This window comes from Chenopodium album, chromosome 11 (genome assembly GCF_948465745.1).
Source record: "Chenopodium album chromosome 11, dcCheAlbu1.1, whole genome shotgun sequence".
In the NCBI taxonomy this organism is placed as follows: domain Eukaryota; kingdom Viridiplantae; phylum Streptophyta; class Magnoliopsida; order Caryophyllales; family Amaranthaceae; genus Chenopodium; species Chenopodium album.
This window is the reverse complement of record NC_137844.1, coordinates 49463009-49477525: the sequence shown is the minus strand read 5'-3', so window position 1 is coordinate 49477525 and position 14517 is coordinate 49463009. Positions and strand designations below refer to the sequence as shown.

Sequence of the window (14517 nt, the reverse complement as noted above, 5' to 3'; positions counted from 1 at the left end):
TATTTTCGTTTAATTTGCTTATAAACTAACAAAGATTGCTTCAAAACTCTATTTCAAACCTTGTCTTTCCTAAAGATCTCACTTAATAACTTTTACACTAGGTCAAGATCACTTTTTTTTTTTTTTCCCTCCCACGTACTTTCATTCAAAAAATCATGGTGTAGAGATCTGCTAACATTTACCAAAATTTTATAGAAGTGGTCCTTCCTAACTTTTCTTCATCATTCACATGAATAAGTGACATGATAGTAAATCCAACCACAATACCCCTATATTCGCCAACCCCCCCCCCCCCCCCCCCCCCAAAAAAAAAAAAAAAAAATGTTTCTCTCTAAATGTTCATCCCACGAAAAAAATATTTTGGTTTTCCCCTTGATTTGAGCTCATTTAATATGGCCCCACCCCAATTGAAAAACAATAAACGATTCTCACTACTTTGTTTTTATAATAACTTAAACTTAACAAAATCATGTTTTTAGGTGAAGTAGGAATTTTTTGTGTAATAGAGGGAGTAATTAATAGCTTACTTCATTTTATCAAAATGTTTTAAAATATTAAGATGGCCCAATGTGTCAAGCCGAACTACCTTAAAAAAAAAAAAAAGGAAATGGGCTTTAGTGTAAAAATTGATGGGCTAAAGATTGGGCCTATATCTCATATTGTGAATAATGGATCTCGGCCCAAATCTATGAAGCCCCATTATTTTCCGAAACTCCGTTGTTGCTTATCAAGAAAAAGTGAAAAACCATGCCAGAGTGTTTCTTCGCCGTTTCAAGAACAGCCATATCAGAGGTTTATCATGCTGATTTCTGGTAAATTTTCTGTTTTATTGCTTTAATTTAACTCCAAACTTTAGTTATTATACATATTTTTTTTGGTGAAAGCTTGAAACTTTACTATGACTTTGTTATTGTAGTTAACAATGTTTGATTTTGGAAAATTAATGTATTTAGATATTTTGTTGCTTGATTGATTTCTGTTACATAATCATTGGAAAAATAGTTTAGGAATTGAAATATGCAATCTAGAATCTTTGAGTTGTAATTGAAATTTAGCATTTTGTTGAATCAATGAAGAGTTAATTACGTTTTTGTTAGAGAATTATATTTTTCATATTGCTGATAAATTCATATTTTGTGTGTTAAGTTAATTCAAATGTCTGTTTTGGTAACCCTAAATACCCATATATGTCTTGTTTAACTTCTTTTTTTTTTTTTTTTTTTTTTTTTTAAATGATTTATTTTGGGTTCTGAATTTGGCTATTTTCATGACTTTAATGTGTGATAATTATTGGTCCATGTAGTTCTGATGCAAGATGGTTGACAGAAATCATGGCAGTAGATCTCTGTTATTGAAAAATAAAAATCGATTATTCGAATTTCTGCTGAATTTGTTTTTTCCAAGGCTCTTTTTTGTTTTAGGTTGATTAAAAGTAAATACTAAGTTAAGTTGGATGGATTATGTGCAAGTGTATTGTGATTATTGTTATTGAAGACATGAAATTGGCACTTATTCTGAAACTTTTGCTTTCTCTTACATCTTATATTGATTTGTGTTGTTTCTTTCTTGTCAATCTTGTGGTCTGTTGGAGGATTTAAGTCAGGGTTGTGTATCTTCCGGTAGTCTCAATGTCACCGGATAGGGGAAAATGGAATTATCAAGTTTAAGAGACGCCCTAGTGCAGGATCGTGCAAGGTTCCCTTTTTACATTCGGAATATAGGCATAAATATTTGGTTTTAGACGGGAATGGAATTAGGTCGGCCTAGATTTTTGATGATGTAAATTCAGAGGTTGGATTCATTATTAAGAATTTGTTGTTTACAGATACTGTCTGTATGCCTCTCTCCCAAGTCAGTACATTATTGAACAAGTGTTTGACAGTGAACCACACAAAGCAAATCCACGCTCAGCTTGTTGTCAACAGTCTTTGTGATCTTGAGAATGAATTGGTTTGCCGACTAGCTACATCTCTCCTCAATTTTACTCCAGCTATTGTTCATTATGTCCAAACCATCCTCCACCAGCTGCAACACCCCGATTGCTTTTCTTGGTCTTGCGTTATACGTTCTTTGGCTCAACATGGGCAATTCAAAGAGGCATTCTTCCTTCATGTTCAAATGCAAAAATTGGGATTGCATCCTAGTACATATTCAACTTCATCTTCTTTGAGATCGTGTGCTCGAATTCCTTATGAGGTTGGAGGCATATGCATTCATGCACAGGTTCACAAATATGAAATCCTTCAGAGTGTCTATGTGCAAACAGCTCTTCTGGACTTTTATGCTAAATTGGGTGATATGAAGGCCGCCAAGAAGGTCTTTGATGAGATAGACCAGAAGAATGTGGTTTCTTGGAATTCCCTGTTAGCAGGGTATTTGAAGTCTGACCTGTCGATAGCAGAACAGTTGTTTGATAAAATGCCTTTCAAAGATATTGTTTCCTGGAACTCGATGCTTTCAGGCTATGCAAGGGCAGGGGAGATGGATAGGGCATATATCTTATTCCAGCAGATGCCTGATAGAAATTTAGCCTCATGGAATGCAATGGTAAGTGGGTATGTGGAATGTGGGAAAATGGATATGGCACGGAGGTTTTTTGATGATATGCCTAAAAGAAACAATATTTCTTGGATAAGTATCATTTCTGGTTACTCAAAATGTGGGGATGTTGATGCAGCTCAGGACCTTTTTAACATTATGCCAAGGAAAGATGTGATTTCATTCAATTCCATGATTGCTTGTTATGCGCAAAATAGCCGACCAAAGGAAGCAATCCATTTGTTCAATGACATCCTATCGAGAAAATTGATTGATCAACCTGACAAGATGACTTTGGCTAGTGTTATATCCGCTTGTTCACAGTTAGGGGATTTGAATTATGGTTCTTGGATAGAGTCATATATGAGAAGACTCGGCATTGAAGTGGATGATCATCTGGCTACAGCACTAGTAGACTTGTATGCCAAGTGCGGAAGTATTGACAAAGCTTATGAGTTATTCCATGGCCTTGCTAAGAAAGATCTAGTTGCTTATACTGCTATGATAGTAGGATGTGGGATAAATGGCAAGTCTCATGATGCTATTAGATTATTTGAAGAGATGTTAGATGTCAATATTTCACCCAATTCAGTCACGTTTACAGGGATTTTGACTTCTTATAACCACGCTGGTCTAATTGAAGAAGGCTATCAGTGCTTTAATTTGATGAGTAAGTTCGGTGTGATGCCTTCGGCTGATCATTATGGAATAATGGTTGACCTCCTGGGAAGGGCTGGAAGGTTAAAAGAAGCATATGAACTAATCAAGAGCATGCCAATTCCACCTCATTCTGGAGTTTGGGGGGCCTTACTTCTTGCTTGCAGATTACACAACAATGTTGAGCTTGCAGAGATTGCAGCACAACACTGCTTCAATTTAGAATCCGATAAAGCTGGCTATACCTCGCTTCTTGCCAATGTTTATGCATTGAATGATAGGTGGGATGATGTTAATAAAATGAAGAAGAATTTGAAGCGTATAGGGTCACCAAGAATTCCCGGTTCTAGTTGGCTATAAATTAGCATCTTCCTTCAAAATATGAATTTGTTATCTAATTTTCGCAATAAGGAACATTCTTATGCAGTTTTCCTGACAGTGGAGTATTCTTCAGGTATGTAACATCTTAAAGCACAACTTGAGACTTGATTAGTATCCCTAATGTGTTGCCAAAAACTATACTGTTATTTCATAACACCATATTGAGTACTGTTGACCCCCATCTTTGTGTTATGTACTTTTGTAACTTGGAGAGGAGACAAATAATATTCACCTTTTAAGCCTAATAATTACTCCTGCCATTGCCAATTGGTTTTAGGATAGATATGGAACCCCGATTGGGCCGATTAGTGATGCAACTATTGTCTTCCTTTATGGCGCCTAGAGGTCCCATACCCTATATATTAACACTATTTTGCAAAATTGATAGGGCATTCATTTGTTACATGACTGGCCAAATTCATTACTGTCTCAGATTCTTAGTTAGTGGTAGATATCTGTCATTAGACAGTGATTAGTATACCTAACTGCATCGCAATTGGCAGTCTGTTTTGTATTATAATAAAATAGAAATAGTGTTTTCAACTTGGCTACAGATTTTGTTTTCCTGGTACAGTCTTCATTAAAACGTCCTGGAAAATAGATTTTATAATCGTGGCGGTGTATATACTTGCTCACATCACAACTTCTAGTGTATGTGAAAGGTTGTAAATACTTAAATGCAAATAAGGAATATATATATATGTCTTTGCTATTACGTGGTGTTATCATTGAGAGATTACTCAATGATAAATTTCTCCCCCTTACCACTTTGCTGATGTTTAATTGTTGCTTTAGATGATAAGATTTGAGAGAGACTTGTCATTTGGCTTATATTATAATGACTCATGAGATCTATGGAGTTGTCTACATCTTGATTCTTCTTTAAGGTTTGGGGAAAACGGATTTGGATGGTGAAACTTTTAAAATAGTCTTGGTTGGTTTAGATTAAGTTAATAACCTATGTTACATGTACTCGGATACCTATATTCGATACGGGTACGTGTCCAAGTGTCTAACTTGGCTATTTTGTGAAAAATAGTGAGGTATAGTAGGGAGAAAAATAAACTTTACTGAATTTACATAGATTACAAAAATCGATTGTGGCCTGTACAATTACATGTTGAGGCTGAGGGTTGAAGGTGGTTAACTGATTGGTCGATTAGAACACAAATTAGTGGAGTACCACAGTAGCTACTCAAACAACGGTCACACTTCCTCTTTCTATCAACCAAACAACTCTGAAATTTTCTACTGTAATATCATAGAAGTATCATATATTCACCTGCACTTTTGTCTCAACCAAACAAGCATTTGGTAAGGTTCGCACCTTAAGTTTGGGGTTGGATTCTTGTCAAGCGAGGGTGTTTGAGGTGGAGATTTCTTACTTTTTCCTCTCTACTCTCAAAGTCTCAAGTACCTGGCCCGTAAATAGTAAATAAAACGAACCATGAAGGTCGAAGTGTGGTTAGAGTTGTTCTCCTTAGTCCTTACTATTAATTTTTGTAAGGGGGGGGGGGGTCTACGCAACTTTGCACCAAAATCTCTAAAAACCAGTGTTAAATTAATGACATTGGCTGAGGAAATTACGCAGAAGTTACACAATTCCAGCACCTGGTTGTATGTTCTTGTCACATGCATAAGGCCATAACTGATTTGTATCGCCTAGTTAAACTGTCTTTTACGGCACTGCAGAAATTGGCGTTATGCCATGTTTAAATAATTGTCTTTTACAAATAAAAGTTTATAAATTACAATCACAGGAATGAGCATGAGGTCCTTACTTGCAATTGGTACAAATATCTATAATTCAAAGGTGTTATGAGTGGAGGGTTATTAGATGATTGGAGGGTGAGTCAGAGTGAGTTGATTTAGCTGATGTTTTCATCCACCAAGTGGATTTGGACGGATTTTATCATTGACACAGTTAAAATTAAATTAATTATTAATGTTTTATGTTGGTAAGGGGCTGTTCTCTTCAAATTATTTTCAGTTCAGTTCAGTTTAGCTCCAATAAGTTCAGTTTTTAATTTCCTTCTCTCATAAAATATTCAGTTCAGTTCAGCTCCAATAAATTCAGTTTAGTTTAGTTTAGTTCAGTTTTTAATTTCCTTCTCTCATAAAATATTCAGTTCAGTTCAGCTCCAATAAATTCAGTTTAGTTTAGTTCAGTTCAGCTCAGTTCAGTCAATCAGAATAGGGCCTAAGTATTGTTAACTAATCTATTTTCCTTGCCTAGGGGACTCGGAGTGGATTATGCTAAACCCGACTTCGATCCTACAGGAAGTCGGAAGCAAAATCTAACTCTGACTCCGACATCCGACGTCCGACTCCGACACTCCTACTCCGACTTCGATTTGACCCAACTTCGAGTTTTATTTTCGGATATTCAATATACTTTGAGAAATTGGGCTATTTGGGCCTTTACAACCCACACTCACTGCCACCACGACCCACACCCAAATCTACGATCCATCAGAGTTGGAGTCGGATAATTTATTAGAGTCGGACATTTGTCGGATTCGGATTATTTTCTCGAATTCTTTGTAGGATTCGACTCTGACCCTCCCCCGACTCGGAGTCAGATTATTTTAATGGAGTCGGACTCGGATTACTTTTTTCTTAGACTCGAAGTGGATATTTTTTTCTCAAATTGAGGCGGAGTAGGATGAAATCCGAACTGGATTGTTATCCCTATCCTTGCCTAATTTTGTGCAAGTGTATACTTTGATTGAATCGACATTTTACACTTTTTAGTTGGGTATATAGTAAAAAATGAATGTAGGCTATATAGCAAAGATTTTGTTGAGATGAATGTTGGAAAGTGAAATTACTTTAAGAGATAAATCAATAATAATGCTGCTATTTGAAGGAAAGTTGACATTGTGGACATTGAAGTTAAAAATAGAAGAGAATTGACTACGTTAGTAGGGTAAAGTTAATTTGGATATAATAGGAGGTTAAAAGTGGATATGCAAAAACGTGTAGCACTAGATAGAACTAAACAAAGAAATGCTCCGTAAAATTATTTTCATGTACTTGTATACACACAAGAAATGGACTCATAATTCATCCAAATGACTCTAACCTTTTATACAAAGTATATAAGGCTTTAATATTACCTATTACGTATCAAGTATGTTTATTTTTCACTCTTATGGGTAAGAGCAAAGTCTTATCTTATGGTACACAAATTCATGGGTTTGGTGCAATCTTCAGGGTAGAATTGTTGCTTTTAGGGGGGCAAATTGATTTTTCAAACAAATCTAAACATTATTTACAAGTCGTAGCATCCCAAGTTTCTTTTGGGATCATCGTTTCAACTTTGCCCAACACTTTGTCACCACACCATATTCTTCTAAGCACATCGTGCGACTAAAATATACGGAGTATTTGTGTTCTTGTTCTCCACGGAATTTCCTCCGTTAAAAGTTGCGCTGTTCATACCATTTTTTTTTTACATGCCATCCTCATATTATGACACATATACTCAATATAAAATTAAATATTTGTCTATAATATTAATTTTCTATGTTTATGCTTAACCTGTATCAGTATTCTATTCAGTTTACTCACATCGAATGTAATTAAAGAGGTGTTTGGTATTAATATTGAAAATGAAATGGATGAGAAACAAAGAAATTAAAGGAAATGAATTATGTAATTCTTACATTTTCATTTGTTTGGTTTAAAAATGGAATGGAATTATTAAATTAAGCCTAACTCACTTTATTTTTGTTTGAGGAGAGTAAAGGTAATTGTTGTCGTACGTTTTAGAGAGGTAACAAATAAGTGTAAACCATTACCCTTAGATAATAATTATTGTTACCCAAGTCTTCTAACCTAACTTTAATCGAATTTATTTCCAATCTAAAAAACACTCTGTTAGGCCGTATAATGTATTTAGTAGTGTAGTATAGTTAGCACTTTGTGCTATGTGTGTTTATAGGCCCAATTTATTGTGTATATATACTCTTCTCTACAGTAATACACACAACAGAAAATCAATTCCTGACATGGTATCAGAGCCAGGCGAAAATTAGAAAGCGTAAAATTATGCCCTAAAAGATTAGAAAGCGTAAAATCATAAGTGATATAAAATAAAATCACACTCTATCTTTTCGGTCAAGGAAAAATTCACACATTTGATCAACTTATTTTTATACTTCTTATATTTCAAGAAAAACAATTAAAGATTAATAAATTCAGATAAAATTAGTAGACTTGGGCTCCGTTCTTTAAAGCTGCTCTACTTTGCTGAGTCCTGCTCTACTCTTCTCTACTTCAATCTGCTCAAAAATAATACTTAATTTGCTCTATTTTGCTTTAATCTACTCTACTCTATTAATTCCTGCTCTGCTCTGCTCTGCCCACAAGTTCAAAAGAACAAGATCTTGTAAAATTACAACGAGATAGAGCGGAAATTGCACCCACCCCCTTTTTTTTCAAGGGCAGACACCACAATTAATGTAAAGTATTCTTATCCATGTTTACAAGTTGAGTAAAGCAATAACTTGAGAAGCGTAATAAGAGGAAATCAGACCATTTATGCCTTCTAGGAAAAACAGAGCTTTTTTTTGTGGAAACATAACCCCATTACCAAGCAATCCAAACCATTAGATTTTTGCCTTTTTACCCACCATTTTTCACACCATTTTCTCTCTCCTCAATCTCCAATATAAATCAAAAACTAAAAAACCAACTAAACTGTCAACTTAAGCAACTTCCTCCTTTCTTCTCCAAAGTCCAACTTTGTTATCCCTTAATCTTTTCTTTCATTATCATGTCACCCGATACAACCACTAATGATCTTCGTCATCGCGGCCCTCCATCGGGCCGTGATCTCCGTATCCCTCAAAGGCTACTTTCGTCTCCGTCGTCATCGTCATCGTCGTCGCCGAAGAAGCCGAAACCATCAAGGCAGTCCCCTAAGCCTAAGAAAGTAATGAGCAAATGTTATTCGGAGCCTCTGATATTTCAGGGTGTTGGTGACGGAGATAGTGTTGTTGATGATTGCCGGAGTTTTGATTCCGGCGAAAGTGGGTGGTTGACACGATTTCATACGTTGGATGATGTATTGTCTGGTACTTCTGACGCAATCGACTCTCCTTTGTACCGAATTAATGCGGTATGTTGTACACTTGCTTTGTCTTCTCTGTTTTTGAAATTTAATGTATTCATAATTGTTTAAATTTATTTGCACTATTATTAATTATTTTTTATTTTTTGAAGAAATTGCTAGAGTATAGGAGTAATTATTATGAAAATTAAATAAAAAATGTTCATTCTTGGGTTTAAAATTTGGGTTTGGCAACAATCCTGTTTTAGAAAAAAGGAATTTGATCAAAAAGAAAAAGGAGTAGAGTTGCTTTGACTTTCCATTTCTTGAAATTGTGTGTTTTTTACACAAATTTGTAACCTACCAATTTTTATGAAATTTATACCACTAGAATTTAGAACTAACTTTTCAATGGTTAGAATTAATGATATAGACGGAATTTGATATTAATTTGATTGAATTCTACCTCGAGACTTTAACAGATTATGGTAGTTTGTTGACATGCACGTTTTTTAGAAGACGTACCTGTGAAGGATACTTGTGAAATTACCAAGTTTTGATTTCATATTTACAATTGTTGGAGCTCTTTGTTAGGCTAAAGCATGTTTACTTAGTGATGAAGAATTCTCGTTTCATTTTGGTTGAAGAATCTGTCTTTATTTTTGTTCTTTTTACATTGTGTAGAGCACTTCACCTCAATCTTTAATTTTAAGATGGGGCTCAATGACTCACAAACATGTTCATCATGTACTATGTACTCCATATTCGAGTTGTATGCTTGTTAATTAAGCAACTTAAGAAATACTTGAGTTGAAGTACATACAAATGACAAATTTTATTGCGTTAGAATATTGAAATGACTAGTAGTAGTGTATTGACATTTCAAGTACCAAATATATGGAATATTAATACAAGTAGTTAGTTTAGTGAATAGACAATATGGTATACAGATGGGTGATAGGTGATAGGTGATGGGTGAGCATACGTAACAGTTGATTAAGACTGAAATACAAAACAGACTTGTGTTCTTGTCTTAAATGTTACAGTTGCAATATGTATTCATCCTTGTATTCTTTGAGCATGCGACCATTATGTTTTGGATGCATAATTTCTAAGAGGAATCATAATTTGGGTGTTATATGGCTGTGTAGGGGTATGAGAAAGATGCGAAGGTGTTGATTACAGTGACCGTGGAAGGGAGTCCAGGACCGATTAGGACCCTGATTAAATTGGGGACTAGTGTAGAGGATACTATCAAGCTGGTTGTTCAAAAATACGGAGAAGAAGGCCGAACTCCTCGTCTTGATAAGGATTCTGTTTCCTTTGATTTGCATGTTTCCTACTTCAGCCTCCAAAGTAAGTCTTCTTTTGATATCTCAAGACTCCCTTTAATATTCTTTGCAAAATTGGTTACTGCTCTTATAATATGTTTTGCTACTGCATACGAATACCATAGCTAGAGGTCCGCGTCTGATGGTCGCTGGTTTTTAATAGTAAACTCTCTTGTATTTGCATACTTGGTTTGCTGTAGAACTTATTTCATATTAGTCTGAAAAATAAATATCATTTGAACCGAGAAAATTGAATTCAGCAGTAGTTGTACTGCCAACTTTTGCACTAGGCTTAAAAGACTAAATCACTATTTACTCATGATTAGTGATATATTGGTTATAGGTTTGGAAAGATCAGATGCAATTGGGGATGCAGGAAGCAGAACTTTTTATCTTCGAAAGAATGACAAGAAGTGCCGTGAAGGAAATTTGGCTGAAGTTGCAACTAGACCTCTTAGTGATTCAGACATGCAGTACGACGATGGAAACAGAAGCATGCTTTCTCCGACTAAACAGCTAGGACCGCCTATGGGGGGTTTCCCACCCTTTATTGCACAAAGAATGAACAAATTTGAGCGAAGATTGCTTAGGTTGCTCAAAGTATTGGGCTGCCTGGATTCGAAATAATCCAAATACCTGAAACAAGTCATGAAAATTATATGAAGCACAGTATAAGTAAAGCTAAGTGCTTAGAGGGTACGGTGAAAATACATGTATATATGCTTTTGATTCTCCCGCATTTTAGTAAGGGATACACAGCTTATGGCGCATTGACATCACTCATCACAGATTACTGCTTCTATTGATCAGATTATTTTTAATCGCGCAAAGTTATTTGGCCTGGTCATTCAATTGTATCCGAGGGAAAACCGTCAGGATGCAGCAAAAAAAGAGCAACTGTGAATACAGGAAATGTGGATAGTTGCAGATGTACTTTGTAAAAGTTGGAGTGCTAGAAGAGTATTTGAATATATATGCTGCAGCTCATTTGATGATTTACATATGAAAATGAGTAGTGTGATTTGCATTACATTCATACTGTTGAAATTCTTATGGACTAAACTCTGTATATAATATAAATACGAAAAAAGGAAGAAAAAAATGTGTAATTTGTTTGTACTTGGTTTGTTTCTCCCTTTCAAATGTAAGTTCAGTAAGTACATATAGAGATTAGAAGTACTATTTCATATACTTTAATTTGTACTTCATACTCCATTGTATGTAACATCGATCTGCCTGCGTAGAATTTGCAATTTGATATTACAAGCAGTTGTTATTCTGTAAATTGTCTATTCTCTTGAAATTAAGGACAAGACATAATATTACTCAAAAACTCCCCCAAAGTAAGATATACAAGGTGTTTGGTTTACATACAAACACATGGGAATTGGAAGTTCCTAGGAATTGCAAAATGAGTAAGTTGTTTGGTTGAATAAAATTTAGTGAAATGGAGGAAGTAACTTCCTAGGAATTTCCAATTCCCACAAAATGTAGGAATTTACTTACCTAGTCCCCCCAGGTAAGTTGAAATTTCTATGGGAATTAACTTCCCTCATTACCAACTAAACAACTTTAAGAAATTCCCATGAATTTTATTATGGAATTTAATTCCCATATATTAGAAGTTCGTGGAAATTTTCACTTCCTAAGTTAACCAAACAACCCCCTAGTATACTACTTCCTCCCTTTTTTTAATTGCTACACTTTCCTATTTTAGAAATTGTTAATTAGTTGCTACACTTTTCAAATTTTACATCTCTTTCTCTCTATCTCTCTCCTACCTACATGGATCCCTTTTATTTTTCTCTCTATCTCTCACCTCTTAAAAATTGTGTAGGAGACTGTGAAAATAAAAGTGTAAAAAAATAAAAAAATAAAAAACAGAGGAAGTAGTATGAATTATGTCACACCACCATTGGCAGATCTTGACCGAAATATTAGAGGGGTCGGGATTTAAATATTTTACCTCTTGTTCAAAGCTAATCACTATACCTCAATATTTTATAATCAAATATAGGTTATTTAACTTTATTAGCTAATTAATTACAATAATTTATGAAAGGCCTGACCCCGAATGGCCTCGGTGGAAGGTTCCCCTCTGCACACCACCACCACAAATGATACAGTATTAATTTGTAATATCAGTATGTACCATATTAAGAAACTCAACCATTAACGATTATGGAGTATTATATACCTTAAAATAAATAGACAATGTGAAACATTTTTTTCTTAACATTATCTTTTAATGTCGGCCAAAGAATACGTTACAACTTACAAGTTTATAGCCTCAATTTTTTTTTCAAAGTGGTTAATAGTGTAGTGAACAGTGTCAACACCCCCACCCCTTTCAATGAAGTGTTTTGTTCATACTCGTAAAAGTAAAAGTTGCACCATACGTAGCATGACACTCAAGTAGAAAGATCCAAAAAAACAAGATTTAATCAAATTTACCAATTGCCAAAACAAAAAGGATACTCATCATTTTCACACCTTCTATTCATCAGTTTTCTTTTCTTGTGACGTATGATTTGTCACAAGCTGTTTCGATACAACAACATTATATTCATCATCTATTTTATAAAGTTTTTATAAAAATAAATGATAAATAAAGCTAGTGATTATTTAGAAGAGAGGTACTTGGTTCTACCAGCCTCCAGTAGACACATTAACGTATGGAACAAAATATCAGGAATGAGTAGATGACCCTTCACGGAAATTTGAGCTAATTACGTATAGGTATATTGATTATCTAAGTTGAACTAAATTAATAAATAACAAGTAAATGGTTCTCTTGATTTTTGTTGAACACACAATTCTTATGTTTATGAGTCATATTTTGTCCTCGGCATATATGAAAATTTTATAATTTACCCTGATATCCCTTAAACACTTTAAATAGATTGGCGGCGTAATTTTTTTTTTTTTTTTTTAATCTTCACATGGACTTATAATTTTCAGAAAGGTGACAATATACAAGTATTATTCTCTCTGTTTTTTTATTATTATATATATATATATATATATATATATATATATATATAAATATTTTAATGAAACTAACATTTGTACTTGATAATCATAATATTACAGTAAGAATTATGGTAAATGTCATTTGATAAGGAAAACAAAACAAAATTAAATTAAAGTCTTATTGATCCGTGTTTTATTATCATAACATTTAGCATGATCATGCTAAAAACAAAACTAATTAAATAGAGTTGATCCATACCTTCTCAATATTACAATTTCTAACAATAATTGTGATAGAGAAGACATCAAATTTTCACAAATATTGTATTAGTAAGTAAAATAGAATAGATCTTTGAAATGAGTAATTAAAAATCTAGATACTTTTTGGGGTTCATGTCCATGTCCTTCATGTCTACATGAGATTTTGGTCCAACCTATTAAACTTAAATTTTTTTTTTTTTTTTGTTGACAAGAGCAAAGACCGACCCACTACCTATGTACTAGTCACGAAATCAGCTAAACTTAAACTACATTGCCTTGCAATGTCATGAGCCCTTCGAACTTGGTCTCTTTCGACTTTTAATACGGTGCACTTATGGAAAGTGCCTCCCACTTCTCTTATCTGTTTTATCGTCCAAGCAATTGACACTTCCTTACCGTGGTCACCTTGCAAATTATTGATTAGCGCAACTGAGTCCGTTAGTACTAAGATCCCTAGTTCCCCTTTCAACTTTGCCCATTTTATCGCTTCTAAGCATGCCCACGCCTCACACTGTAAGGCTGACGAAGCCACACCATGTTTTCCCCCTCCTTGTGTAAGAGTAAGAGTGTTGTCACTCCCGTTACCTGTGACAACCCACCCTATACCAGCTCTTGTAGACCGTTTGTCCCAAGCACCGTCGACCTCCACAACAAAGCTATCATATCCAGTCTTGTCCACTCCCAAACTTACCTGAAAGAAGCCTGGGGGGTGACTAGGTTCATTCCCTATGTCTTCATCGACCCCATTATCCTGTTCTACTAACTGAGCAAAGTCCTCATGCTCTTGCAAAGCCCTACTAATAGATCCCAGAACAAGGTTCATACCTCCCCCTACCCCATTGAAGACCTTATCATTCCTTGCTTTCCACAGCCCCCACAAGGTTGCAATAAAGGTCACCACACGCATGCTATGCTTACCATCCTCGCTATAAAACAGCAGGATATAGTGCTGGATCCACTTCCTCACAGAATTGAACTCAGGAGACTCAGAGCAAATAGCTAGGGAGCCATTCTCCCAAACTTCCTTTGCTAGATTACAAAACCGAAAGATGTGTTGGGTGTCTTCTCTTTCCACCCCACAAAAATCACATGCTACCTCAACATGTATCCCTCTTTTTTCAAGGTTTGTCTTAACCGCTATCCCATTATGAAACAGCCTCCATATGAAAACTTTCCATTTAGGTTGGATACCCAACCTCCATATTAGTTTCACAAAGTCTTGTTCCTTTGCTAGGAGCATATCCCTGTTTAGACCATTCCATCTGGACAGAAAATAATACCCTGTCTTCACCGTGTATCTTCCAGATGGATGATGATTCC

At 35.0% G+C, this 14517-nt stretch overlaps 1 protein-coding gene and 1 pseudogene across 3 annotated transcripts; both read left to right on the top strand.

Annotated features, from left to right (window-relative positions):
- The first annotated feature begins 725 nt into the window (after positions 1-725).
- LOC145569046 (pentatricopeptide repeat-containing protein At4g22760 pseudogene) lies at positions 726-3835 on the top strand (annotated as a pseudogene). Of its 2 annotated transcripts, none has more exons than XR_014096041.1 (2): positions 726-812; positions 1592-3835. The product of XR_014096041.1 is annotated as a pentatricopeptide repeat-containing protein At4g22760 pseudogene, transcript variant X1 (transcript). The 2 variants fall into 2 exon arrangements; XR_014096042.1 differs by having other exon boundaries at positions 752-812; positions 1600-3835.
- Positions 3836-8235: 4400 nt separating this feature from the next.
- LOC145569045 (uncharacterized protein At4g22758-like) lies at positions 8236-11082 on the top strand. The gene is made up of 3 exons (XM_081628424.1): positions 8236-8701; positions 9784-9988; positions 10307-11082. Exons 1-3 carry the CDS (start codon positions 8357-8359, stop codon positions 10588-10590), a joined length of 834 nt encoding a protein of 277 aa, XP_081484550.1. The 5' UTR covers positions 8236-8356; the 3' UTR covers positions 10591-11082.
- Positions 11083-14517: the final 3435 nt, after the last annotated feature.